The 25,481-nt window shown below is 52.4% G+C and overlaps 1 protein-coding gene across 6 annotated transcripts in view; it reads right to left on the minus strand.

Moving 5' to 3' along the window:
• Nucleotides 1-366: 366 nt before the first annotated feature.
• LOC118965242 (BCL-6 corepressor) overlaps nucleotides 367-25,481 on the minus strand; it is a 98,493-nt gene continuing 73,378 nt past the window's right edge. For all 6 annotated transcript variants that reach the window (XM_090239920.1, XM_090239919.1, XM_090239917.1 and 3 more), the window contains 5 exons: nucleotides 21,375-21,541; nucleotides 21,074-21,219; nucleotides 11,884-11,961; nucleotides 6,285-6,438; nucleotides 367-1,605 (listed from right to left, as the gene is read on the minus strand). In XM_090239920.1, the coding sequence (XP_090096046.1) occupies nucleotides 1,296-1,605; nucleotides 6,285-6,438; nucleotides 11,884-11,961; nucleotides 21,074-21,219; nucleotides 21,375-21,541 (855 nt within the window). In that variant the 3' untranslated portion in view covers nucleotides 367-1,295. The remainder of the gene's footprint in view (nucleotides 1,606-6,284; nucleotides 6,439-11,883; nucleotides 11,962-21,073; nucleotides 21,220-21,374; nucleotides 21,542-25,481) is intronic.

Here is a 25,481-nt window from a genome sequence, read left to right on the forward strand (position 1 = left end):
AGCGGAGCGGAACGAGAGAGCCAGCGTGGCAAGTTAAAACCAAGATTAAATACGCACACAAACCACCGAGCCGACTGCAAGAGAAAAAACTGTGAAAGCTGTGTGGGAGCACTGTATTTCTAGACTAGATTATCCAAAATCGAGAGGTAGGTTATTCATAGTGGCAAATGTCAATAGTAAAATATTTTTCAGACCAAATGAATAGGTGACAAACGGTGTTTTTCCATAGTCCTGGTTGGAAGAATCCCGGACAAGGGAGGAATCCTACAACCAGAATTTCTGGAAAAACTGGGAATTTGGGGAAAATTTCAGAATTTCACAAACCTAAAAATGGAAATGATTTAGATGAATAAAATACGATAAAGGTTCACTTTTATTGCGATTTATTTAAATGAACTTTTTTGTAAAATATAAATACAAATAAGTGTATTTAATTACAAAGTTTAAACACTTACATTGCCTAAACAAACAAACCAAACACCCCAGTCAGAAAAACAGTTACTGAAATGGTCATCTTATTTACAAGTTCAAGCATGAATCTCACTCTTCAATTGAAATGTCTTGTAGTATTTTACATTTATATTTGACAAAAAACCCACATCATATCTGAATTCCTCATTGTCATAAATAAGAGACAAATAAAGCTAGGTTTTTAGACAATGTTGAAAATAAAATCCCCAAATCTTTGGGATGAGCCATGAGTGCTAAAATGTTTTTGTCACAGTTCACCTCTATATATATATCTATCAAAGTCCAATGGGTCGGTAAAGCTCAAATCAAGTGCACTGCCATGATCCAAAGTCAAACAATGACCTGTTCACTAGCCTAGTCAACCCAAACAGTGTCAAAACCCACAACCTGACCACAACATGACAACCAAAGCAGCAGATATACAGTATGGATATACATACATATATATATATATATATAGAACAAATTAAATCGGTATACATATATAATATATTTATTTTAAAAATGCAGTTTGTGTGGCGCTGGGGTCTGTTTCCTCTTTGAAGGGATACTGTCCAGTATTCAACATCCAGTCCTCACAGGGCAGGGGAACGTACACATGGAGCATGTGTGTGTGTTGGCTACGTCCCAATACTCTCAACTTCCTCCCAAAGTGTTCACTTCCCTTCACCGATTTGAAAGGAAAGGACTGGTATAAGAAACATGGTGGAAAACTACCACTAGCCAAATAACTGCACCAGATTTGTGGGAACTAGTGAAGGAGTGTCCACTTCAGGAGAAAGTAGATCTTATTGAGAGTCACCCTCTGTGTGTGTATCTCAGGGTCACGAGCGGGCTTTAGCTTTGACCCGGGCCCCTTTGGGCTCCCATCGGCTGTCCAAACACTCTAGCGAGGAGCCCAGCAGCGCAGCCAGCTCCGAGCTGGTCTCAACCAGGTCCAGCAGCTCCTTGCTGTCGGGGAGGAAGGCGGCGAGCTCGTCGGGGCACGAGAAGAGCTGCGACAGTGACGCCTGCTTGTAGAACTCTGCCTCGGCGATGGTTGCTACCTCCAGATGGGCGAAGGCTGCCCTGAACGCCCTGGAGGACATTCTGAGTCTCTTCAGGACGTCTGATAGGAGCAGCCAGTTTCTGGGACTGAGGGGGTTAAAGAGAGAGAAGGAGAGAGAGGGAACGGGTTAGCATGGCTCTACACTTCTGATGTGACACCAGTGGCTCCAGCTTTTCAACATTAGCTGTAATTATTGGCTGTAGCACCGTGGTTGGGGTTTTCAACATCTGTCACACACATAAACACAAAGGCTTTTCTGGGGGCGCTCTGTGAATTCAGTTGGTTTGTGAATAATCCTTATGTGAGAATGGATATGTGTAACCCCCCCCCCCCTCACACACACACACACGGGTAGGTGACGAACAACAGGCGCTGTTCAATCGATAGCACTTGAAATGGTTAGCTGTGTAGCGCTGCGGCTGGGGAGCAGCTGAATGGGGAGAGGAGTGTAAAGCGCTGCCGAGCCTCCGTGTGTGTGTGTGTGTGTGTGTGTGTGTGTGTGTGTGTGTGTGTGAGAGTGAGCGCAGGCCGGCCTCACAGCCCAGGAGATCCATTAATACTGCATCAGCCAGAAGAGCAGAGTGAGCCGAGAGAGACAAGAGGAGAGAGAGAACGAGAGCAGAGAGAGAGAGACAAGAGGAGAGAGAGAACGAGAGCAGAGCGAGAGAGAAAGAAAGAGTGGGGGAGGGGAGCTCCGCTGAGAGATGGAGAGAGAGAGAGACAAGAGGAGAGAGAACGAGAGAGAGAGACAAGAGGAGAGGGAGAACGAGAGCGAAAGAAAGAGTGGGGGAGGGGAGCTCCGCTGAGAGATAGAGAGAGAGACAAGAGGAGAGAGAGAACGAGAGCGAAATAAAGAGTGGGGGAGGGGAGCTCCGCTGAGAGATGGAGAGAGAGAGAGACAAGAGGAGAGAGAACGAGAGCAGAGCGAGAGAGAGAGACAAGAGGAGAGAGAGAACGAGAGCGAAAGAAAGAGTGGGGGAGGGGAGCTCCGCTGAGAGATGGAGAGAGAGAGAACGAGAGCGAAAGAAAGAGTGGGGGAGGGGAGCTCCGCTGAGAGATGGAGAGAGAGAGAGACAAGAGGAGAGAGAACGAGAGCAGAGCGAGAGAGAGAGACAAGAGGAGAGAGAGAACGAGAGCGAAATAAAGAGTGGGGGAGGGGAGCTCCGCTGAGAGATGGAGAGAGAGAGCGGTGCTCAGACTGAAGATTACACAGAACAGTGCGCTGCAGCCAAGAGGAAGAGAATGAGAGGGAGGGGAGGAAGAGAGGGTGAGTGACGAGGCCGGGAGGAAAACGGTATGGGAGGCAATTAGCGCTGTCTGCATTCACACACGTCTCTAGCTAACGTCTCCGGCTAACGGCAGCCTGCCGTGCTGCGTAGCGTCAATCTCCATCTTCTCCTCTATATTTCTCTCTGCCATCCTTCTACCAAACCTCCTCTCTCTGCCATCCTTCTACCAAACCTCCTCTCTCTCTACCATCCTAAAAAACCTAATCTCTCTACCATCCTTCTACCAAACCTCCTCTCTCTGCCATCCTTCTACCAAACCTCCTCTCTCTCTACCATCCTAAAAAACCTCCTCTCTCTACCATCCTTCTACCAAACCTCCTCTCTCTCTACCATCCTAAAAAACCTCTCTCTACCATCCTTCTACCAAACCTCTCTCTCTACCATCCTATCAAACCTCCTCTCTCTCTACCATCCTAAAAAACCTCCTCTCGCTACCATCCTTCTACCAAACCTCCTCTCTCTCTACCATCCTAAAAAACCTCCTCTCTCTACCATCCTTCTACCAAACCTCTCTCTACCATCCTATCAAACCTCTCTCTCTCGCTCTCTACCATCCTATCAAACCTCTATCTCTCTCTCTACCATCCTATCAAACCTCTCTCTCTCTACCATCCTATCAAACCTCTCTCTCTCTCTACCATCCTAAAAAACACCCTCTGTCTACCATCCTTCTACCAAACCTATCTCTCTCTCTACCATCCTATCAAACCTCTCTCTCTTGCTCTCTACCATCCTATCAAACCTCTCTCTATCTCTCTCTCTACCATCCTATCAAACCTCTCTCTCTCGCTCTCTACCATCCTATCAAACCTCTCTCTCTCTCTACCATCCTGTCAAATCTCCTCTCTCTCTACCATCCTGTCAAATCTCCTCTCGCTCTACCATCCTATCAAATCTCCTCTCTCTCTCTACCATCCTATCAAACCTCTCTCTCTCTCTACCATCCTCCTATCAAATCACTCTCTACCATCCTAAAAAACCTCCTCCTCTCTCTCTACCATCCTAAAAAACCTCCTCCTCTCTCTCTACCATCCTTCTATCAAATCTCCTCTCTACCATCCTATCAAACCTCCTCTCTACCATCCTATCAAATCTCCTCTCCACCATCCTATCAAATCTTCTCTCTCTCTCTACCATCCTATCAAATCTCCTCTCTACCATTCTATCAAATCTCCTCTCTCTCTCTACCATCCTATCAAATCTCCTCTCTCTCTACCATCCTATCAAATCTCCTCTCTCTCTATACCATCCTATCAAATCTCCTCTCTCTCTCTCTCTACCATCCTTCAATCAAACCTCCTCTCTCTCTCTACCATCCTATCAATCCTCCCATCGTTCTCTCTAAAATCCTCTATCCAACCTCCTTTCTGTCTCTTTACCCACCCTCTCTGTTCCTCTCCATCTCTCTAATGTTTCTCCTCCCTCATATCAGAGCAACCCACAGTATTAAAGAGCTCTGCTTCTACTAGTCTACCTTCTTCCCTCCACATAAATCAGTTCCTCCTGTGGCGAGCCCCCTGGTTAATGACACCCCCCTCCTCCTCCCTCCGCCATTTCGGTGTGACTAATGACCCTCCCCCCTCCCTCCCCCAGATCGGTGTGACGAATGACCCTCCCCCCCCCCTCCCCCAGGTCGGTGTGACTAATGACCCTCCCCCCTCCCTCCCCAAGATCGGTGTGACTAATGACCCTCCCGCCTCTCTCCCCCAGATCGGTGTGACTAATGACCCTCCCCCCTCCCTCCCCCAGGTCGGTGTGACTAATGACCCTCCCCCCTCCCTCCCCAAGATCGGTGTGACTAATGACCCTCCCCCCTCCCTCCCCCAGGTCGGTGTGACTAATGACCCTCCCCCCTCCCTCCCCCAGATCGGTGTGACTAATGACCCTCCCCCCTCCCTCCCCCAGGTCGGTGTGACTAATGACCCTCCCCCCTCCCTCCCCCAGATCGGTGTGACTAATGACCCTCCCCCCTCCCTCCCCCAGGTCGGTGTGACTAATGACCCTCCCCCCTCCCTCCCCAGATCGGTGTGACTAATGACCCTCCCCCCTCCCTCCCCCAGATCGGTGTGACTAATGACCCTCCCCCCTCCCTCCCCCAGGTCGGTGTGACTAATGACCCTCCCCCCTCCCTCCCCTAGATCGGTGTGACTAATGACCCTCCCGCCTCCCTCCCCCAGGTCGGTGTGACTAATGACCCTCCCCCCTCCCCCCCCCAGGTCGGTGTGACTAATGACCCTCCCCCCTCCCTCCCCCAGGTCGGTGTGACTAATGACCCTCCCCCCTCCCTCCCCCAGATCGGTGTGACTAATGACCCTCCCCCCTCCCCCCCAGATCGGTGTGACTAATGACCCTCCCCCCTCCCTCCCCCAGGTCGGTGTGACTAATGACCCTCCCCCCTCCCTCCCCAAGGTCGGTGTGACTAATGACCCTCCCCCCTCCCTCCCCCAGGTCGGTGTGACTAATGACCCTCCCCCCTCCCTCCCCCAGATCGGTGTGACTAATGACCCTCCCCCCTTCCTCCCCCAGGTCGGTGTGACTAATGACTTTATCGATACCCTGATCATAATGACCCTCCCCCTCCCTCCCCCAGATCGGTGTGACTAATGACCCTCCCCCTCCCTCCCCCAGGTCGGTGTGACTAATGACTTTATCGATACCCTGATCATAATGACCCTCCCCCTCCCTCCCCCAGATCGGTGTGACTAATGACCCTACCCCCTCCCTCCCCCAGGTCGGTGTGACTAATGACCCTCCCCCTTCCTCCCCCAGGTCGGTGTGACTAATGACCCTCCCCCCTCCCTCCCCCAGGTCGGTGTGACTAATGACCCTCCCCCTTCCTCCCCCAGGTCGGTGTGACTAATGACCCTCCCCCTTCCTCCCCCAGGTCGGTGTGACTAATGACCCTCCCCCCTCCCTCCCCCAGGTCGGTGTGACTAATGACCCTCCCCCTTCCTCCCCCAGGTCGGTGTGACTAATGACCCTCCCCCCTGCCTCCACCAGGTCGGTGTGACTAATGACCCTCCCCCAGGTCGGTGTGACTAATGACCCTCCCCCCTTCCTCCCCCAGGTCGGTGTGACTAATGACCCTCCCCCTTCCTCCCCCAGGTCGGTGTGACTAATGACCCTCCCCCCTCCCTCCCCCAGGTCGGTGTGACTAATGACTTTATCGATACCCTGATCGTAATGATCCCTCCTCTCGTCTGTTTAATAACACACTGGATAGGGGGAGAGGAGGGACGGATGGATGGAGGGAACCCAACATGCAGTGAAGTGTAGGGTTACTGGTGAGAACAACAACACTGTTATAATGTGGCTGGGTAACCGTGACAATACTGTAATGTAATGGGCGGTCACAGGTGGACAGACTAAAGCTCATTATTTTGCTTACTGCAGGACAGAAACCGATTCAAAACTATAGTCAGAACCGGAAGGAAAAATGTTATTTCTGGGGCCTATAATGACACACAGACACTTACCCCTGTGAGAGGGAGAGCTGAATGTTGTAGCAGGGCAGGAGGGGTCGGTCAGAGAACTCAAACTCAAAGCCCTGCCTCGAGTCCTCCTCCTCCTCCTCTCCTGGGCCTGGGGGGTTAGCCAGGATGTCATAGGCTGCTGGGTCCTCACCTGACTCTGCAACACACACACACACACACACACACACACACACACACACACACACACACACACACACACACACACACACACACACACACTGTTACAACACTATTCTGTAGAGATGACCAAACACACTGTTACAACACTATTCTGTATCAGTGACGATGACAGGTGAGTACTACACAGGTCAGGTTACAGAACTCAAACAGGTGGGCACATACAAACATTCCAAATGAAACACACATGACTGTCTACACCTGCATCACCCCCCACAACACACACAGCCAGGGTTGAGCTGGAGATAAATGCCTGTGGCAGATAAGGTCAGCCTCGTCAAACAGGCACAGTCAGAGCATTGTACTGCTGGCTGGCTGGCTGCCCCCCCCCCCCTCCCTCCAATGATAGCATGAAGCAGCCAGGTGTTGCCCTGGGGCGCCCAGCTCCACTCAGCCCACCGAACCGACCGCAGGGTGTGTGTGCATCAGTGTGTTGAATAATGCAGGTGTGGAGAGATCCCAGCAGCCGTCCACCCCCACTTCATCCACTTCTGCCTTCACAGGACTAGGGGTGGTATTAGCATGGAATATCTAGCTGTGTTCTTGCGGGAAGAGGGGATGAAATATTAGCGTTGTACATTAGGCAATATTTGAAACGACCTTGAAGAATTTCTACAAAGTTGTCACCGGTGACACTCAAATCACAGAGAAAGATGAATTATGACCTTCAACTTCTGTTTGTAATATGATGCAGGAATGTAATACAGTTCTCTGTCCTCTCCAGCTGGAAGTCCAACCTCTCCCTGCTGTTCTAACACGGGGGGCGGCTGTGGTCTGAGGGACATTTCACAATTTGGAGAAAGGGAGGGGATGAGGGGAGGAAAGGAGGGAGTCAGCAGAGGAGGAGGGAGAGGGGGGTTAATTGGTAGTTTGTCGTGGGTCTCTAATAGACCCTCATGCCTCACATTCCTGTGATTCCAGGACTGGAGAGAGGATAGAGGGAGTGGAGAGAGGAGGATAGAGGGAGTTGAGAGGATAGAGGGAGTGGAGAGAGGAGGATAGAGGGAGTGGGAGAGGAGGATAGGGGGAGTGAGAGAGGAGGATAGAGGGAGTGAGAGAGGAGGATAGAGAGAGTGGAGAGAGGAGGATAGCGGGAGTGGAGAGAGGAGGATAGCGGGAGTGGAGAGAGGAGGATAGCGGGAGTGGAGAGAGGAGGATAGAGGGAGTGGAGAGGATAGAGGGAGTGGAGAGAAAAGGATAGAGGGAGTGGAGAGAGGAGGATAGAGGGAGTGGAGAGAGGAAGATAGAGGGAGTGGAGAGAGGAGGATAGAGGGAGTGGAGAGAGGAGGATAGCGGGAGTGGAGAGAGGAGGATAGGGGGAGTGAGAGAGGAGGATAGAGGGAGTGAGAGAGGAGGATAGAGAGAGTGGAGAGAGGAGGATAGCGGGAGTGGAGAGAGGAGGATAGCGGGAGTGGAGAGAGGAGGATAGCGGGAGTGGAGAGAGGAGGATAGAGGGAGTGGAGAGGATAGAGGGAGTGGAGAGAAGAGGATAGAGGGAGTGGAGAGAGGAGGATAGAGGGAGTGGAGAGAGGAAGATAGAGGGAGTGGAGAGAGGAGGATAGAGGGAGTGGAGAGAGGAGGATAGCGGGAGTGGAGAGAGGAGGATAGAGGGAGTGGAGAGAGGAGGATAGCGGGAGTGGAGAGAGGAGGATAGAGGGAGTGGAGAGAAGAGGATAGCGGGAGTGGAGAGTGGAGGATAGCGGGAGTGGAGAGTGGAGGATAGCGGGAGTGGAGAGAGGAGGATAGCGGGAGTAGAGAGAGGAGGATAGCGGGAGTGGAGAGAGGAGGATAGCGGGAGAGGGGAGGATAGAGGGAGTGGAGAGAAGAGGATAGAGGGAGTGGAGAGAGGAGGATAGAGGGAGTGGAGAGAGGAGGATAGAGGGAGAGAGGAGGAAAGTGGGAGTGGAGAAAAGAGGATACAGGGAGTGGAGAGAGGAGGATAGCGAGAGTGGAGAGAGGAGGATAGAGGGAGTGGAGACAGGAGGATAGAGGGAGTGGAGAGAAGAGGATAGAGGGAGTGGAGAGAGGAGGATAGAGGGAGTGGAGAGAGGAGGATAGAGGGAGTGGAGAGAGGAGGATAGAGGGAGTGGGAGAGGGAGATAGGGGGAGTGAGAGAGGAGGATAGAGGGAGTGAGAGAGGAGGATAGAGAGAGTGGAGAGAGGAGGATAGAGGGAGTGGAGAGAGGAGGATAGTGGGAGTGGAGAGAGGAGGATAGCGGGAGTGGAGAGAGGAGGATAGAGGGAGTGGAGAGAGGAGGATAGAGGGAGTGGAGAGAGGAGGATAGTGGGAGTGGAGAGAGGAGGATAGCGGGAGTGGAGAGAGGAGGATAGTGGGAGTGGAGAGAGGAGGATAGCGGGAGTGGAGAGAGGAGGATAGCGGGAAAGGGGAGAAAAGGGGAGGATAGAGGCAGTGGAGAGGGGATGTGTAGAGCGAGTGGAGAGTGGAGGATGAGGGAGTGCAGAGAGGAGGATGAGGGAGTGCAGAGAGGAGGATGAGGGAGTGGAGAGAGGAGGATGAGGGAGTGGAGAGAGGAGGATGAGGGAGTGCAGAGAGGAGGATGAGGGAGTGGAAAGAGGAGGATGAGGGAGTGGAGAGAGGAGGATGAGGGAGTGGAGAGAGGAGGATGAGGGAGTGGAGAGAGGATAGAGGGAGTGGAGAGAGGAGGATGAGGGAGTGGAGAGAGGAGGATGAGGGAGTGGAGAGAGGATAGAGGGAGTAGAGAGAGGATAGAGGGAGTGGAGAGGATAGAGGGAGTGGAGAGGATAGAGGGAGTGGAGAGGATATAGGGAGTGGAGAGAGGATAGAGGGAGTGGAGAGGATAGAGGGAGTGGAGAGGATAGAGGGAGTGGAGAGGATAGAGGGAGTGGAGGATAGAGGGAGTAGAGGATGAGGGAGTGGAGGAGAGAGGGAGTGAGAGAGGAGGATAGAGAAAGTGGAGAGAGGATAGAGGGAGTGAGAGAGGAGGATAGGGGGAGTGAGAGAGGAGGATAGGGGGAGTGGAGAGAGGAGGATAGAGGGAGTGGAGAGAGGAGGATAGTGGGAGTGGAGAGAGGAGGATAGCGGGAGTGGAGAGAGGAGGATAGAGGGAGTGGAGAGAGGAGGATAGAGGGAGTGGAGAGAGGAGGATAGTGGGAGTGGAGAGAGGAGGATAGCGGGAGTGGAGAGAGGAGGATAGTGGGAGTGGAGAGAGGAGGATAGCGGGAGTGGAGAGAGGAGGATAGCGGGAAAGGGGAGAAAAGGGGAGGATAGAGGCAGTGGAGAGGGGATGGTAGAGCGAGTGGAGAGTGGAGGATGAGGGAGTGCAGAGAGGAGGATGAGGGAGTGCAGAGAGGAGGATGAGGGAGTGGAGAGAGGAGGATGAGGGAGTGGAGAGAGGAGGATGAGGGAGTGCAGAGAGGAGGATGAGGGAGTGGAAAGATGAGGATGAGGGAGTGGAGAGAGGAGGATGAGGGAGTGGAGAGAGGAGGATGAGGGAGTGGAGAGAGGATAGAGGGAGTGGAGAGAGGAGGATGAGGGAGTGGAGAGAGGAGGATGAGGGAGTGGAGAGAGGATAGAGGGAGTAGAGAGAGGATAGAGGGAGTGGAGAGGATAGAGGGAGTGGAGAGGATAGAGGGAGTGGAGAGGATATAGGGAGTGGAGAGAGGATAGAGGGAGTGGAGAGGATAGAGGGAGTGGAGAGGATAGAGGGAGTGGAGAGGATAGAGGGAGTGGAGGATAGAGGGAGTAGAGGATGAGGGAGTGGAGGAGAGAGGGAGTGAGAGAGGAGGATAGAGAAAGTGGAGAGAGGATAGAGGGAGTGAGAGAGGAGGATAGGGGGAGTGAGAGAGGAGGATAGGGGGAGTGGAGAGAGGAGGATAGAGGGATTGTAGAGAGGAGGATAGTGGGAGTGGAGAGAGGAGGATAGGGGGAGTGGAGAGAGGAGGATAGCGGGAGTGGAGAGAGGAGGATAGGGGGAGTGGAGAGAGGAGGATAGAGGGAGTGGAGAGAGGAGGATAGAGGGAGTGGAGAGAGGAGGATAGAGGGAGTGGGAAAGGAGGGAATTTGCTTTCCTAACAGCTGGAGTGGGGCCCATTCTGTAGTAGCCCCCCCCCCCCCCCCCCCTCTCTCTCTCTCGCTCTTTGGAGCTCAAACCTCCATAGCATCACTAGTTAAAACCGGAGACCTTTCTGCATGGCATTGAGATCCACATATCTCAGTTGGTTGGAGCATGGTGGGTGTCGGCAATGCGAAGGTTGCAAGTTGGATTTCCACATGGGCCATCAATATTGATCGTAAGCAATACATGGGAGAAACTGTGGTTTGGAGGCAGGAGAGTAGGGAGGCAGGAGGGGAGGTAGGCAGGAGGGGAGGGAGGCAGGAGGGGAGGTAGGCAGGAGAGTAGGGAGGCAGGAGAGTAGGGAGGCAGGAGGGGAGGTAGGCAGGAGAGTAGGGAGGCAGGAGGGGAGGTAGGCAGGAGAGTAGGGAGGGAGGAGGGGAGGTAGGCAGGAGAGTAGGGAGACAGGAGGGGAAGTAGGCAGGAGAGTAGGGAGGCAGGATGGGAGGTAGGCAGGAGAGTAGGGAGGCAGGAGAGTAGGGAGGCAGGAGCGGAGGTAGGCAGGAGAGTAGGGAGGCAGGAGGGGAGGTAGGCAGGAGAGTAGGGAGGCAGGAGGGGAGGTAGGCAGGAGAGTAGGGAGGCAGGATGGGAGGTAGGCAGGAGAGTAGGGAGGCAGGAGAGTAGGGAGGCAGGAGGGGAGGTAGGCAGGAGAGTAGGGAGGCAGGAGGGTAGGGAGGCAGGATGGGAGGTAAGAAGGAGAGTAGGGAGGCAGGATGGGAGGTAGGCAGGAGAGTAGGGAGGCAGGAGAGTAGGGAGGCAGGAGGGGAGGTAGGCAGGAGAGTAGGGAGGCAGGAGAGTAGGGAGGCAGGAGAGTAGGGAGGCAGGAGAGTAGGGAGGCAGGAGGGGAAGTAGGCAGGAGAGTAGGGAGGCAGGAGGGGAGGTAGGCAGGAGAGTAGGGAGGCAGGAGGGGAGGTAGGCAGGAGAGTAGGGAGGCAGGAGGGGCGGTAAGCAGGAGAGAAGGGAGGCAGGAGAGTAGGGAGGCAGGAGGGGAGGTAGGCAGGAGAGTAGGGAGGCAGGAGAGTAGGGAGGCAGGAGGGGAGGTAGGCAGGAGAGTAGGGAGGCAGGAGAGTAGGGAGGCAGGAGGTGAGGTAGGCACAAAAGCGTAGCTCGCTCCGTAGCTGGGAGGGGAAATCTATCGGATACAAGAGAAGCAACTGTTCTCTTTTTCTGATGTTGTCCTTCTGAATCAATGCTGGTCTCCTCCGAGAAGACTCCCACAGAGATTTACCTGAGGGTCTCTGTCTTCTTCCTGCTGCTCCTTTCTCTCCCTCTCTTCTCCTGTGTGTGTGTGTGTGTGTGTGTGTACTCACCACACACGGCGCTGCCGTAAAACTCCCAGTAGATGCCTTCGTCAGTGTCTTCACGCCCCTTCAGGTCGGAAAAATACTCTAGAGAGACAGAGACACGGTACAGCTATAAACAGGGACAGAGAGAGAGAGACACGGTACAGCTATAAACAGGGACAGACCAGAGAGAGACACAGTACAGCTATAAACAGGGACAGAGCAGAGAGAGACACGGTACAGCTATAAACAGGGACAGAGCAGAGAGAGAGAGACACGGTACAGCTATAAACAGGGACAGAGCAGAGAGAGAGACACGGTACAGCTATAAACAGGGACAGAGAGAGAGAGACACGGTACAGCTATAAACAGGGACAGAGAGAGAGAGACACGGTACAGCTATAAACAGAGACAGAGCAGAGAGAGAGACAGTACAGCTATAAACAGGGACAGAGCAGAGAGAGACATGGTACAGCTATAAACAGGGACAGAGCAGAGAGAGACACGGTACAGCTATAAACAGGGACAGAGCAGAGAGAGACATGGTACAGCTATAAACAGGGACAGAGCAGAGAGAGACACGGTACAGCTATAAACAGGGACAGGGCAGAGAGAGACACGGTACAGCTATAAACAGGGACAGAGCAGAGAGAGAGAGACACGGTACAGCTATAAACAGGGACAGAGCAGAGAGAGACACGGTACAGCTATAAACAGGGACAGAGCAGAGAGAGACATGGTACAGCTATAAACAGGGACAGAGCAAAGAGAGACACTGTACAGCTATAAACAGGGACAGAGCAGAGAGAGAGAGACACGGTACAGCTATAAACAGGGACAGAGCAGAGAGAGACACTGTACATCTCTAAACAGGAACAGAGCAGAGAGAGAGAGACACGGTACAGCTATAAACAGGGACAGAGCAGAGAGAGACACGGTACAGCTCTAAACAGGGACAGAGCAGGGGGAGAGAGACACGGTACAGCTATAAACAGGGACAGAGCAGAGAGAGACACGGTACAGCTATAAACAGGGACAGAGCAGAGAGAGACACGGTACAGCTATAAACAGGGACAGACCAGAGAAAGACACGGTACAGCTATAAACAGGGACAGAGCAGAGAGAGAGAGACACGGTACAGCTATAAACAGGGACAGAGCAGAGAGAGAGAGACACGGTACAGCTATAAACAGGGACAGAGTAGAGAGAGAGAGACACGGTACAGCTATAAACAGGAATAGAGCAGAGAGAGAGAGAGAGACACGGTACAGCTATAAACAGGGACAGAGCAGAGAGAGAGAGACACGGTACAGCTATAAACAGGAACAGAGCAGAGAGAGAGAGAGAGACACGGTACAGCTATAAACAGGGACAGAGCAGAGAGAGAGAGACACGGTACAGCTATAAACAGAGACAGAGCAGAGAGAGACACGGTACAGCTATAAACAGAGACAGAGCAGAGAGAGACACGGTACAGCTATAAACAGAGACAGAGCAGAGAGAGACACGGTACAGCTATAAACAGGGACAGAGCAGAGAGAGACACGGTACAGCTATAAACAGGGACAGAGTAGAGAGAGAGAGACACGATACAGCTATAAACAAGGACAGAGCAGAGAGAGAGAGAGACACGGTACAGCTATAAACAGGGACAGAGCAGAGAGAGAGAGACACGGTACAGCTTCAAACAGGAACAGAGCAGAGAGAGAGAGAGAGACACGGTACAGCTATAAACAGGGACAGAGCAGAGACAGAGAGACACGGTACAGCTATAAACAGAGACAGAGCAGAGAGAGACACGGTACAGCTATAAACAGAGACAGAGCAGAGAGAGACACGGTACAGCTATAAACAGGGACAGAGCAGAGAGAGACACGGTACAGCTATAAACAGGGACAGAGCAGAGAGAGACACGGTACAGCTATAAACAGGGACAGAGCAGAGAGACACAGTACAGCTATAAACAGGAAAAGAGGCCGTATAAGCCCCGCCCCCCACCCTGGCCCCCACGCCCCCCACCATGGCCCCCCGCCCCCCCACCCTGGCCCCCACGCCCCCCACACCTTTGCCCCCCGCCCCCCACCCGGCCCCCCACCCTGGCCCCCGCCCCCCAACCTGGCCCCCCACCCTGTCCCCCCGCCCCCCACCCTGGCCCCCCACTCTGCCTCACGGTGGAACAGGCGGAGCACGGCAGTGTGTGTCAGACATGCATCTCTAATCAGATTCCACTCGGGAGCCTTCAAAGCCGCTAGGGAGCCATGCACGCTCTCACACACACACACACACTTAAATCACCGGGTGTTCACTCCACCGAGTGTTCATTTAAAAACGGCTCCGGCTGCTTGGACAGCAGGTCACTATGTTTGCATTCTGTGTGTGTGTGCGTGTTTGTGTGTGTGTGCTTGCGCACAGGGAGCCGGTGTGGGAGCGGGGGCAGCTGTGCGGGGGCTTGGCGTTGGGTGGGTAGTGTGGCAGTGCCAGAGGCAGCAAGGGAGTGTTGTGCCAGCTACAGCCATTCAGGGATTCAGCAGTTAAGCCTCATTAAAAAACCCACGGAACGACAGAGAAAGAGAGAGAGGGAAAGGAGAGAGAGGCAGAGAGGGAAAGGAGAGAGAGAGGCAGAGAGGGAAAGGAGAGAGAGAGGCAGAGAGGGAAAGGAGAGAGAGAGGCAGAGAGAGTGGCAGAGAGGGAAAGGAGAGAGAGGCAGAGAGGGAAAGGAGAGAGAGGCAGAGAGGGAAGGAGAGAGAGGCAGAGAGGGAAAGGAGAGAGAGAGGAAGAGAGGGAAAGGAGAGAGAGAGGCAGAGAGGGAAAGGAGAGAGAGGCAGAGAGGGAAAGGAGAGAGAGAGGCAGAGAGGGAAAGGAGAAAGAGAGGCAGAGAGGGAAAGGAGAGAGCGAGGCAGAGAGGGAAAGGAGAGAGTGGTAGAGAGAGAGAGGGGTATTAGGGAGATGGAAAAGGGAGAGAAAGAGAGAGAAAGGAGAGAGAAAGAACGAGGCGAAGGAAAGTAAGAAAGTGTGTGTTGTGCTAGCTGCTGATTAGAGCTCCCAGGGAGAGGGAACACATTGGGGGAGGAGGTAGAAATCAGACTGGCAGGCAGCACATCCATACAAACCTGCCGATTTACCATGCCCCCCTTCTCTCTCTCCCTCTCTCTCTACTTCCTCTCGCTCCATCTTTCATTCTCTCTCTAGCTCCTTCATGCTTGCTCAGCCTCGTTCCAGTTCTCTCTGTCACACTAACCCTCCCTCTATATTTCATTCTCTCTCTCTTCACGCTCCCTCCATCTGTCTTTTAGTCGTACTCACTCTCTCTATTTCACACACTCACTGTTTCTAGCTTCCTTGCGCTTGCCGTGCCTTCCGCTCGCTCGGTCTCTAACGTGGTCTTACACAAAGCCTGGGAGTTGAGACGGAGAGAGGAAGGGAACGAGAGCACGGAAGGAAGGATGAAGAGGCTATTACCCTGCAACGCCACTGAGTGTGTTCATTTGTTAGTGCTGGCTTGTATATATGCCTCTCTGCAGTGTGTGTGTGTGTGTGTGTGTGTCAGCAGGGTATAGCTGAGCACTGTGCTCCCCATAGCTCTAAATGACAGGCTGGCTCTGTGGCCGTGCTGCTCTGTGGCCGTGCTGCTCTGTGGCCGTGCTGCTCTGTGGCCGTGCTGCTCTGTGGCCGTGCTGCTCTGTGGCCATGCTGCTCTGTGGTTTGCGGGGGAAGCAGCCGTTTTAAATGCTAAGTGGGAAGTGGTGATTAGGGGAGGAGAGCGGAGGGAGAGAGGGAGCGAGGGAGAGCAGAGAAGAGAAGAAAAGAGAGGTGCCTGGCTCTGATTGCTACCCCCGTCCACCCCTCCTTCTGCCCCCAGCTCTCTGCTCTCCCTGGGTAATGTGGGTCACGATATTGCAGCACTCAGCGCTCAGGGCAGTGTGTGTGTGTGTGTGTGTGTGTGTGTGTGTGTGTGTGTCAATGGAGATACGTCTCTCTACCGACACACACCGCCTCTGTGTTACATCACCACCATACTTCCAGCTCCACACAGACACGGAAACACACGGCTATTTCAGCTGTTGTTTTGTTTCCCTGCTCAGTCCAAGGCATTCGGGAACGAGAGATCTACCTCGCAAATAACAGGATTAGGAAACAAAATCCCAGAGAATCCCTGTAGAAGTCCCAGAGGCCAGGGAGGGAAGGCCTGAGAGGGAGAGAGAGTCCAGGAAGGGAGAGAGAGTCCAGGGAGGGAAGAGAGTCCAAGGAGGGAAGATAGAAAGGAGAGTCCGGAGAGGGAAGAGAGAGAGTCCAAAGAGAGCGAGAGGAGAGTCCAGGGAGGGAAGAGAGAGAGGAGAATCAAGAGAGGGAAGAGAGAAAGGAGAGTCCAGGGAGGGAAGAGAGACAGGAGAGTCCAGGGAGGGAAGAGAGACAGGAGAGTCCAGGGAGGGAAGAGAGAGAGGAGAGTCCAGAGGGGGAAGAGAGAGAGGAGAGTCCAGAGAGAGAGAGGAGAGTCCAGGGAGGGAATAGAGAGAGAGGAGAATCAAGAGAGGGAAGAGAGAGAGAGAGAGGAGAGTCCAGGGAGGGAAAAGAGAGAGGAGAATCAAGAGAGGGAAGAGAGACAGGAGAGTCCAGGGAGGGAAGAGAGAGAGGAGAGTCCAGAGAGGGAAGAGAGAGAGGAGAGTCCAGAGAGAGAGAGGAGAGTCAAGGGAGGGAAGAGAGAGAGGAGAGTCCAGGGAGGGAAGAGAGACAGGAGAGTCCAGGGAGGGAAGAGAGACAGGAGAGTCCAGGGAGGGAAGAGAGAGAGGAGAGTCCAGAGAGAGAGAGGAGAGTCCAGAGAGAGAGAGAGGAGAGTCCAGGGAGGGAAGAGAGAGAGGAGAGTCCAGAGAGAGAGAGGAGAGTCCAGAGAGAGAGAGGAGAGTCCAGAGAGAGAGAGGAGAGTCCAGGGAGGGAAGAGAGAGAGGAGAGTCCAGGGAGGGAAGAGAGAGAGGAGAGTCCAGAGAGGGAAGAGAGAGAGGAGAGTCCAGGGAGGGAAGAAAGAGAGGAGAGTCCAGAGAGGGAAGAGAGAGTGGAGAGTCCAGAGAGGGAAGAGAGAGAGGAGAGTCCAGAGAGGGAAGAGATAGAGGAGAGTGCAGGGAGGGAAGAGAGAGAGGAGAGTCCAGAGAGGGAAGAGAGAGAGGAGAGTCCAGAGAGGGAAGGAGAGAGGAGAGTCCAGAGAGGGAAGAGAGAGAAGAGAGTCCAGAGGAAGGAAGAGAGAGAGGAGAGTCCAGGCAGGGAAGGGAGAGATGAGAGTCCAGAGAGGGAAGAGAGAGAGGAGAGTCCAGAGAGAGAGATGAGAGTCCAGAGAGAGAGAGACGAGAGTCCAGGGAGGGAAGAGAGAGAGGAGAGTCCAGAGAGAGAGAGGAGAGTCCAGAGAGAGAGAGGAGAGTCCAGAGAGAGAGAGGAGAGTCCAGGGAGGGAAGAGAGAGTGGAGAGTCCAGAGAGGGAAGAGAGAGAGGAGAGTCCAGAGAGGGAAGAGAGAGAGGAGAGTGCAGGGAGGGAAGAGAGAGAGGAGAGTCCAGAGGGAAGAGAGAGAGGAGAGTCCAGAGAGGGAAGGAGAGAGGAGAGTCCAGAGAGGGAAGAGAGAGAAGAGAGTCCAGAGGAAGGAAGAGAGAGAGGAGAGTCCAGGCAGGGAAGGGAGAGAGGATAGTCCAGAGGAAGGAAGAGAGAGAGGAGAGTCCAGGGAGGGAAGAGAGAGAGGAGAGTCCAGGGAGGGAAGAGAGAGAGGAGAGTCCAGAGAGGGAAGAGAGAGAGGAGAGTCCAGAGAGAGAGGAGAGTCCAGAGAGGAAAGAGAGAGAGGAGAGTCCAGAGAGAGAGGAGAGTCCAGAGAGGAAAGAGAGAGAGGAGACTCCAGAGAGAGAGGAGAGTCCATGGAGGGAAGAGAGAGAGGAGAGTCCAGGGAGGGAAGGAGAGAGGAGAGTCCAGAGAGGGAAGAGAGAGAGAGGAGAGTCCAGGGAGGGAAGGGAGAGAGGAGAGTCCAGAGGAAGGAAGAGAGAGAGGAGAGTCCAGGGGAAGGAAGAGAGAGAGGAGTCCAGGGAGGGAAGAGAGAGAGAAGAGTCCAGAGAGGGAAGAGAGAGAGAAGCGTCCAGGGAGGAAAGAGAGAGAGGAGAGTCCAGGGAGGGAAGAGAGAGAGGAGAGTCCATGGAGGGAAGAGAGAGAGGAGAGTCCAGGGAGAGAGGAGAGTCCAGGGAGGGAGGGAAGAGAGAGAGGAGAGTCCAGGGAGGGAAGAGAGAGAGGAGTGTCCAGGGAGAGAGGAGAGTCCAGGGAGAGAGGAGAGTCCAGGGAGGGAAGAGGGGCAGAAAGGCCAGAGGGAAGAGAGGGAGGAGAAGACAGGGAGGGAGGGAGGGAGGAGAGGACAAGGAGGGAGGGAGTGCTCCTAGTGGGTTCTGGGGTGCTCAGAGAGAGAGAGAGAGAGAGGAGAGTCCAGAGAGAGAGAGAGGAGAGTCCAGGGAGGGAAAAGAGAGAGGAGAATCAAGAGAGGGAAGAGAGAAAGGAGAGTCCAGAGAGGGAAGAGAGAGAGGAGAGTCCAGAGAGGGAAGAGAGAGAGGAGAGTCCAGGGAGGGAAGAGCGAGAGGAGAGTCCAGAGAGGGAAGAGAGAGAGGAGAGTCCAGAGAGAGAGAGGAGAGTCCAGAGAGAGAGAGAGGAGAGTCCAGCGAGGGAAGTGAGAGAGGAGAGTCCAGAGAGAGAGAGGAGAGTCCAGAGAGAGAGAGGAGAGTCCAGAGAGAGAGAGGAGAGTCCAGGGAGGGAAGAGAGAGAGGAGAGTCCAGGGAGGGAAGAGAGAGAGGAGAGTCCAGAGAGGGAAGAGAGAGAGGAGAGTCCAGGGAGGGAAGAAAGAGAGGAGAGTCCAGAGAGGGAAGAGAGAGTGGAGAGTCCAGAGAGGGAAGAGAGAGAGGAGAGTCCAGAGAGGGAAGAGAGAGAGGAGAGTGCAGGGAGGGAAGAGAGAGAGGAGAGTCCAGAGAGGGAAGAGAGAGAGGAGAGTCCAGAGTGGGAAGGAGAGAGGAGAGTCCAGAGAGGGAAGAGAGAGAAGAGAGTCCAGAGGAAGGAAGAGAGAGAGGAGAGTCCAGGCAGGGAAGGGAGAGAGGAGAGTCCAGAGAGGGAAGAGAGAGAGGAGAGTCCAGAGAGAGAGATGAGAGTCCAGAGAGAGAGAGAGGAGAGTCCAGGGAGGGAAGAGAGAGAGGAGAGTCCAGAGAGAGAGAGGAGAGTCCAGAGAGAGAGAGGAGAGTCCAGAGAGAGAGAGAGGAGAGTCCAGGGAGGGAAGAGAGAGTGGAGAGTCCAGAGAGGGAAGAGAGAGAGGAGAGTCCAGAGAGGGAAGAGAGAGAGGAGAGTGCAGGGAGGGAAGAGAGAGAGGAGAGTCCAGAGAGGGAAGAGAGAGAGGAGAGTCCAGAGAGGGAAGGAGAGAGGAGAGTCCAGAGAGGGAAGAGAGAGAATAGAGTCCAGAGGAAGGAAGAGAGAGAGGAGAGTCCAGGCAGGGAAGGGAGAGAGGATAGTCCAGAGGAAGGAAGAGAGAGAGGAGAGTCCAGGGAGGGAAGAGAGAGAGGAGAGTCCAGGGAGGGAAGAGAGAGAGGAGAGTCCAGAGAGGGAAGAGAGAGAGGAGAGTCCAGAGAGAGAGGAGAGTCCAGAGAGGAACGAGAGAGAGGAGAGTCCAGAGAGAGAGGAGAGTCCAGAGAGGAAAGAGAGAGAGGAGACTCCAGAGAGAGAGGAGAGTCCATGGAGGGAAGAGAGAGAGGAGAGTCCAGGGAGGGAAGGAGAGAGGAGAGTCCAGAGAGGGAAGAGAGAGAGGAGAGTCCAGGGAGGGAAGGGAGAGAGGAGAGTCCAGAGGAAGGAAGAGAGAGAGGAGAGTCCAGGGGAAGGAAGAGAGAGAGGAGTCCAGGGAGGGAAGAGAGAGAGAAGAGTCCAGAGAGGGAAGAGAGAGAGAAGCGTACAGGGAGGAAAGAGAGAGAGGAGAGTCCAGGGAGGGAAGAGAGAGAGGAGAGTCCAGGGAGAGAGGAGAGTCCAGGGAGGGAGGGAAGAGAGAGAGGAGAGTCCAGGGAGGGAAGAGAGAGAGGAGAGTCCAGGGAGGGAAGAGGGGCAGAAAGGCCAGAGGGAAGAGAGGGAGGAGAAGACAGGGAGGGAGGGAGGGAGGAGAGGACAAGGAGGGAGGGAGTGCTCCTAGTGGGTTCTGGGGTGCTCCTAGTGGGCAGGCTTATGTAAAATAGTATCAACTCATCAACACTTGAGGATTAGTGAGTGGAGAGAGGCAGAGAGGGCTGGAGCTGAAGCAGCAGTGTGGGCCACTGTGGAATTGAACTGAAGGGGGAAATTCTAATCCCCCTTTTAACTAAATGAATTGGATTTGTTGTGCGTTTTCTCTCTCTCTCTGGGAAGCACAGATCAGGTTAGGTGAGTGGAGTGAACTAGGCACCGTTTGGCAATCGCTGTTGGAGTGTGTATAAGAGGAGGAAAGTGTGTGTGTGTGTGTGTGTGTGTGTGCGCGCCAGAGCAGGGCTGATTAATAATGCCCTGAAATAGAGAACGGATGGAGGGAGGAAGAGAGAGAGAGGAAGAGAGGGAGGGAGGAAGAGAGAGAGAGGGAGCGAGGGATGCTAGCTCACTGCGGTTCTCTCAAGCACTCAATGGAACGCTGTCCTCTACTTCCCCTTGGTATATCTCCTCACCATCCATTTAAACTGTGTGGTGCCTGGGCGTGTGTGTGTGTCTGTGTGTGTGTAATGAGGCCGTCAGTTCCCTGTCCTGGCCCCCAGAAACCGCTGTGTTGGGCCAGAGCCAGAATACACGTAGGCAAAGCCGTGTTTTGAAAGTTCGTCATTGATCCAATCGCCGGTGACTTTGTTTTGACGTCCCCACCAACGACCTCCCTGACGTCCCCACCAACGACCTCCCTGACGTCCCCACCAACGACCTCCCTGACGGCACCCACCAACGACCTCCCTGACGTCCCCACCAACGACCTCCCTGACGGCAGTCTCAGACTGAAGTATGTAGTGAACATAGAACAGTGGAAGTATTCTGTTTGAGTCGTCAGGCAACCTCTCTCCCCCTCACTGCACCGCTCACAAGGGCCAGCCCTTAGAGGACGACCCCTCTGCAGCTGTTGCTAAGTAACCTGATAGTGGGGTAACGCGGTGCAACTCCCGAGGATGATACTGTGTCCCCCACAGATGAGGAACACACACACACACCATCTCTAAAGCAGTCTTACCAGAGAGGAATCCCTCCATGCCGTGGGAGTGTGTCATGCGGAGGAGGCTGCGGCCAGAGTACGTAGCCAGGGTTGGGTCAGCTCCGTAGGACAGCAGCAGACGGACCACTTCCAGATGGTCATTCTCCACCGCGTCATGTAGGGGCCTGGGGGGGAGGGAGACAGACACGCCACACACACACACTGGCGTTATGTACAGAGCCTTGGAAGGCAATTGTCCGTGTCCATATGTCTGGCCTGTGTGTTAGTGAGAGAGAAAGTGAGTGTCCATGCTTAAGTGTGTGTGTGTGTGTGTGTCTACCTGGTGCCTTCCTGGGCGCTACAGTTGACGTCGGCACCGTGCTCCAGCAGGTGCTGAGTGATAGCAAGCCAGCCACGTGCACATGCCTCGTGCAGCGCACAGTAGCCCGCGTTGTCACGGTGATTGACGTCACACACCCTGTTTTCCAGGCAGTACAGCACTACATCCTAGATAGGCCACAGAGAATAGAGGGGTTAGGGTCTCCACAGACAGGGGACAGAGGGGTTAGGGTCTCCACAGACAGGGGACAGAGGGGTTAGGGTCTCCACAGACAGGAGACAGAGGGGTTAGGGTCTCCACAGACAGGGGACAGAGGGGTTAGGGTCTCCACAGACAGGTGACAGAGGGGTTAGGGTCTCCACAGACAGGGGACAGAGGGGTTAGGGTCTCCACAGACAGGAGACAGAGGGGTTAGGGTCTCCACAGACAGGAGACCGAGGGGTTAGGGTCTCCACAGACAGGTGACAGAGGGGTTAGGGTCTCCACAGACAGGAGACCGAGGGGTTAGGGTCTCCACAGACAGGTGACAGAGGGGTTAGGGTCTCCACAGACAGGGGACAGAGGGGTTAGGGTCTCCACAGACAGGAGACCGAGGGATAAGGGTCTCCTCTAACCGAGGAGAAGACAGGGAGGGAGGGTCTCCTCTAAACCCTCTGTATCAGACTGACTCAACCCTACCTAGACCCCGTGTTATTCCTCAGTATAATACCTACTACACTATCTGTATCAGACTGACTCAACCCTACCTAGACCCTGTGTTATTCCTCAGTATAGTACCTACTACACTATCTGTATCAGACTGACTCCATACTACCTAGACCCTGTGTTATTCCTCAGTATAGTACCTACTACACTATCTGTATCAGACTGACTCAACCCTACCTAGACCCTGTGTTATTCCTCAGTATAATACCTACTACACTATCTGTATCAGACTGACTCAACCCTACCTAGACCCTGTGTTATTCCTCAGTATAATACCTACTACACTATCTGTATCAGACTGACTCCATACTACCTAGACCCTGTGTTATTCCTCAGTATAATACCTACTACACTATCTGTATCAGACTGACTCAACCCTACCTAGACCCCGTGTTATTCCTCAGTATAATACCTACTACACTATCTGTATCAGACTGACTCAACCCTACCTAGACCCTGTGTTATTCCTCAGTATAATACCTACTACACTATCTGTATCAGACTGACTCAACCCTACCTAGACCCCGTGTTATTCCTCAGTATAATACCTACTACACTATCTGTATCAGACTGACTCCATACTACCTAGACCCTGTGTTATTCCTCAGTATAATACCTACTACACTATCTGTATCAGACTGACTCAACCCTACCTAGACCCTGTGTTATTCCTCAGTATAATACCTACTACACTATCTGTATCAGACTGACTCAACACTACCTAGACCCTGTGTTATTCCTCAGTATAGTACCTACTACACTATCTGTATCAGACTGACTCAACCCTACCTAGACCCTGTGTTATTCCTCAGTATAATACCTACTACACTATCTGTATCAGACTGACTCAACCCTACCTAGACCCTGTGTTATTCCTCAGTATAATACCTACTACACTATCTGTATCAGACTGACTCAACCCTACCTAGACCCTGTGTTATTCTTCAGTATAATACCTACTACACTATCTGTATCAGACCGACTCCATACTACCTAGACCCTGTGTTATTCCTCAGTATAATACCTACTACACTATCTGTATCAGACTGACTCAACCCTACCTAGACCCCGTGTTATTCCTCAGTATAGTACCTACTACACTATCTGTATCAGACTGACTCAACCCTACCTAGACCCTGTGTTATTCCTCAGTATAATACCTACTACACTATCTGTATCAGACTGACTCAACACTACCTAGACCCTGTGTTATTCCTCAGTATAATACCTACTACACTATCTGTATCAGACTGACTCAACCCTACCTAGACCCCGTGTTATTCCTCAGTATAATACCTACTACACTATCTGTATCAGACTGACTCAACACTACCTAGACCCTGTGTTATTCCTCAGTATAATACCTACTACACTATCTGTATCAGACTGACTCAACCCTACCTAGACCCTGTGTTATTCCTCAGTATAATACCTACTACACTATCTGTATCAGACTGACTCAACCCTACCTAGACCCTGTGTTATTCCTCAGTATAATACCTACTACACTATCTGTATCAGACTGACTCAACCCTACCTAGACCCTGTGTTATTCCTCAGTATAATACCTACTACACTATCTGTATCAGACTGACTCAACCCTACCTAGACCCCGTGTTATTCCTCAGTATAATACCTACTACACTATCTGTATCAGACTGACTCAACACTACCTAGACCCTGTGTTATTCCTCAGTATAGTACCTACTACACTATCTGTATCAGACTGACTCAACCCTACCTAGACCCCGTGTTATTCCTCAGTATAATACCTACTACACTATCTGTATCAGACTGACTCAACCCTACCTAGACCCTGTTTTATTCCTCAGTATAATACCTACTACACTATCTGTATCAGACTGACTCAACCCTACCTAGACCCCGTGTTATTCCTCAGTATAATACCTACTACACTATCTGTATCAGACTGACTCAACCCTACCTAGACCCTGTGTTATTCCTAAGTATAGTACCTACTACACTATCTGTATCAGACTGACTCAACCCTACCTAGACCCCGTGTTATTCCTCAGTATAATACCTACTACACTATCTGTATCAGACTGACTCAACCCTACCTAGACCCTGTGTTATTCCTCAGTATAATACCTACTACACTATCTGTATCAGACTGACTCCATACTACCTAGACCCTGTGTTATTCCTCAGTATAGTACCTACTACACTATCTGTATCAGACTGACTCAACCCTACCTAGACCCTGTGTTATTCCTCAGTATAATACCTACTACACTATCTGTATCAGACTGACTCAACCCTACCTAGACCCTGTGTTATTCCTCAGTATAATACCTACTACACTATCTGTATCAGACTGACTCAACCCTACCTAGACCCTGTGTTATTCCTAAGTATAATACCTACTACACTATCTGTATCAGACTGACTCAACACTACCTAGACCCCGTGTTATTCCTCAGTATAATACCTACTACACTATCTGTATCAGACTGACTCAACCCTACCTAGACCCTGTGTTATTCCTCAGTATAATACCTACTACACTATCTGTATCAGACTGACTCAACCCTACCTAGACCCCGTGTTATTCCTCAGTATAATACCTACTACACTATCTGTATCAGACTGACTCAACCCTACCTAGACCCTGTGTTATTCCTCAGTATAATACCTACTACACTATCTGTATCAGACTGACTCCATACTACCTAGACCCTGTGTTATTCCTCAGTATAGTACCTACTACACTATCTGTATCAGACTGACTCAACCCTACCTAGACCCTGTGTTATTCCTCAGTATAATACCTACTACACTATCTGTATCAGACTGACTCAACCCTACCTAGACCCTGTGTTATTCCTCAGTATAATACCTACTACACTATCTGTATCAGACTGACTCAACCCTACCTAGACCCTGTGTTATTCCTCAGTATAGTACCTACTACACTATCTGTATCAGACTGACTCAACCCTACCTAGACCCTGTGTTATTCCTCAGTATAATACCTACTACACTATCTGCATCAGACTGACTCAACCCTACCTAGACCCTGTGTTATTCCTCAGTATAATACCTACTACACTATCTGTATCAGACTGACTCAACCCTACCTAGACCCTGTGTTATTCCTAAGTATAATACCTACTACACTATCTGTATCAGACTGACTCAACACTACCTAGACCCCGTGTTATTCCTCAGTATAATACCTACTACACTATCTGTATCAGACTGACTCAACCCTACCTAGACCCTGTGTTATTCCTAAGTATAATACCTACTACACTATCTGTATCAGACTGACTCAACACTACCTAGACCCCGTGTTATTCCTCAGTATAATACCTACTACACTATCTGTATCAGACTGACTCAACCCTACCTAGACCCTGTGTTATTCCTCAGTATAAT

Source organism: Oncorhynchus mykiss, chromosome 7, assembly GCF_057628025.1.
Source record: "Oncorhynchus mykiss isolate SJ-2025 chromosome 7, ASM5762802v1, whole genome shotgun sequence".
Taxonomy (NCBI): domain Eukaryota; kingdom Metazoa; phylum Chordata; class Actinopteri; order Salmoniformes; family Salmonidae; genus Oncorhynchus; species Oncorhynchus mykiss.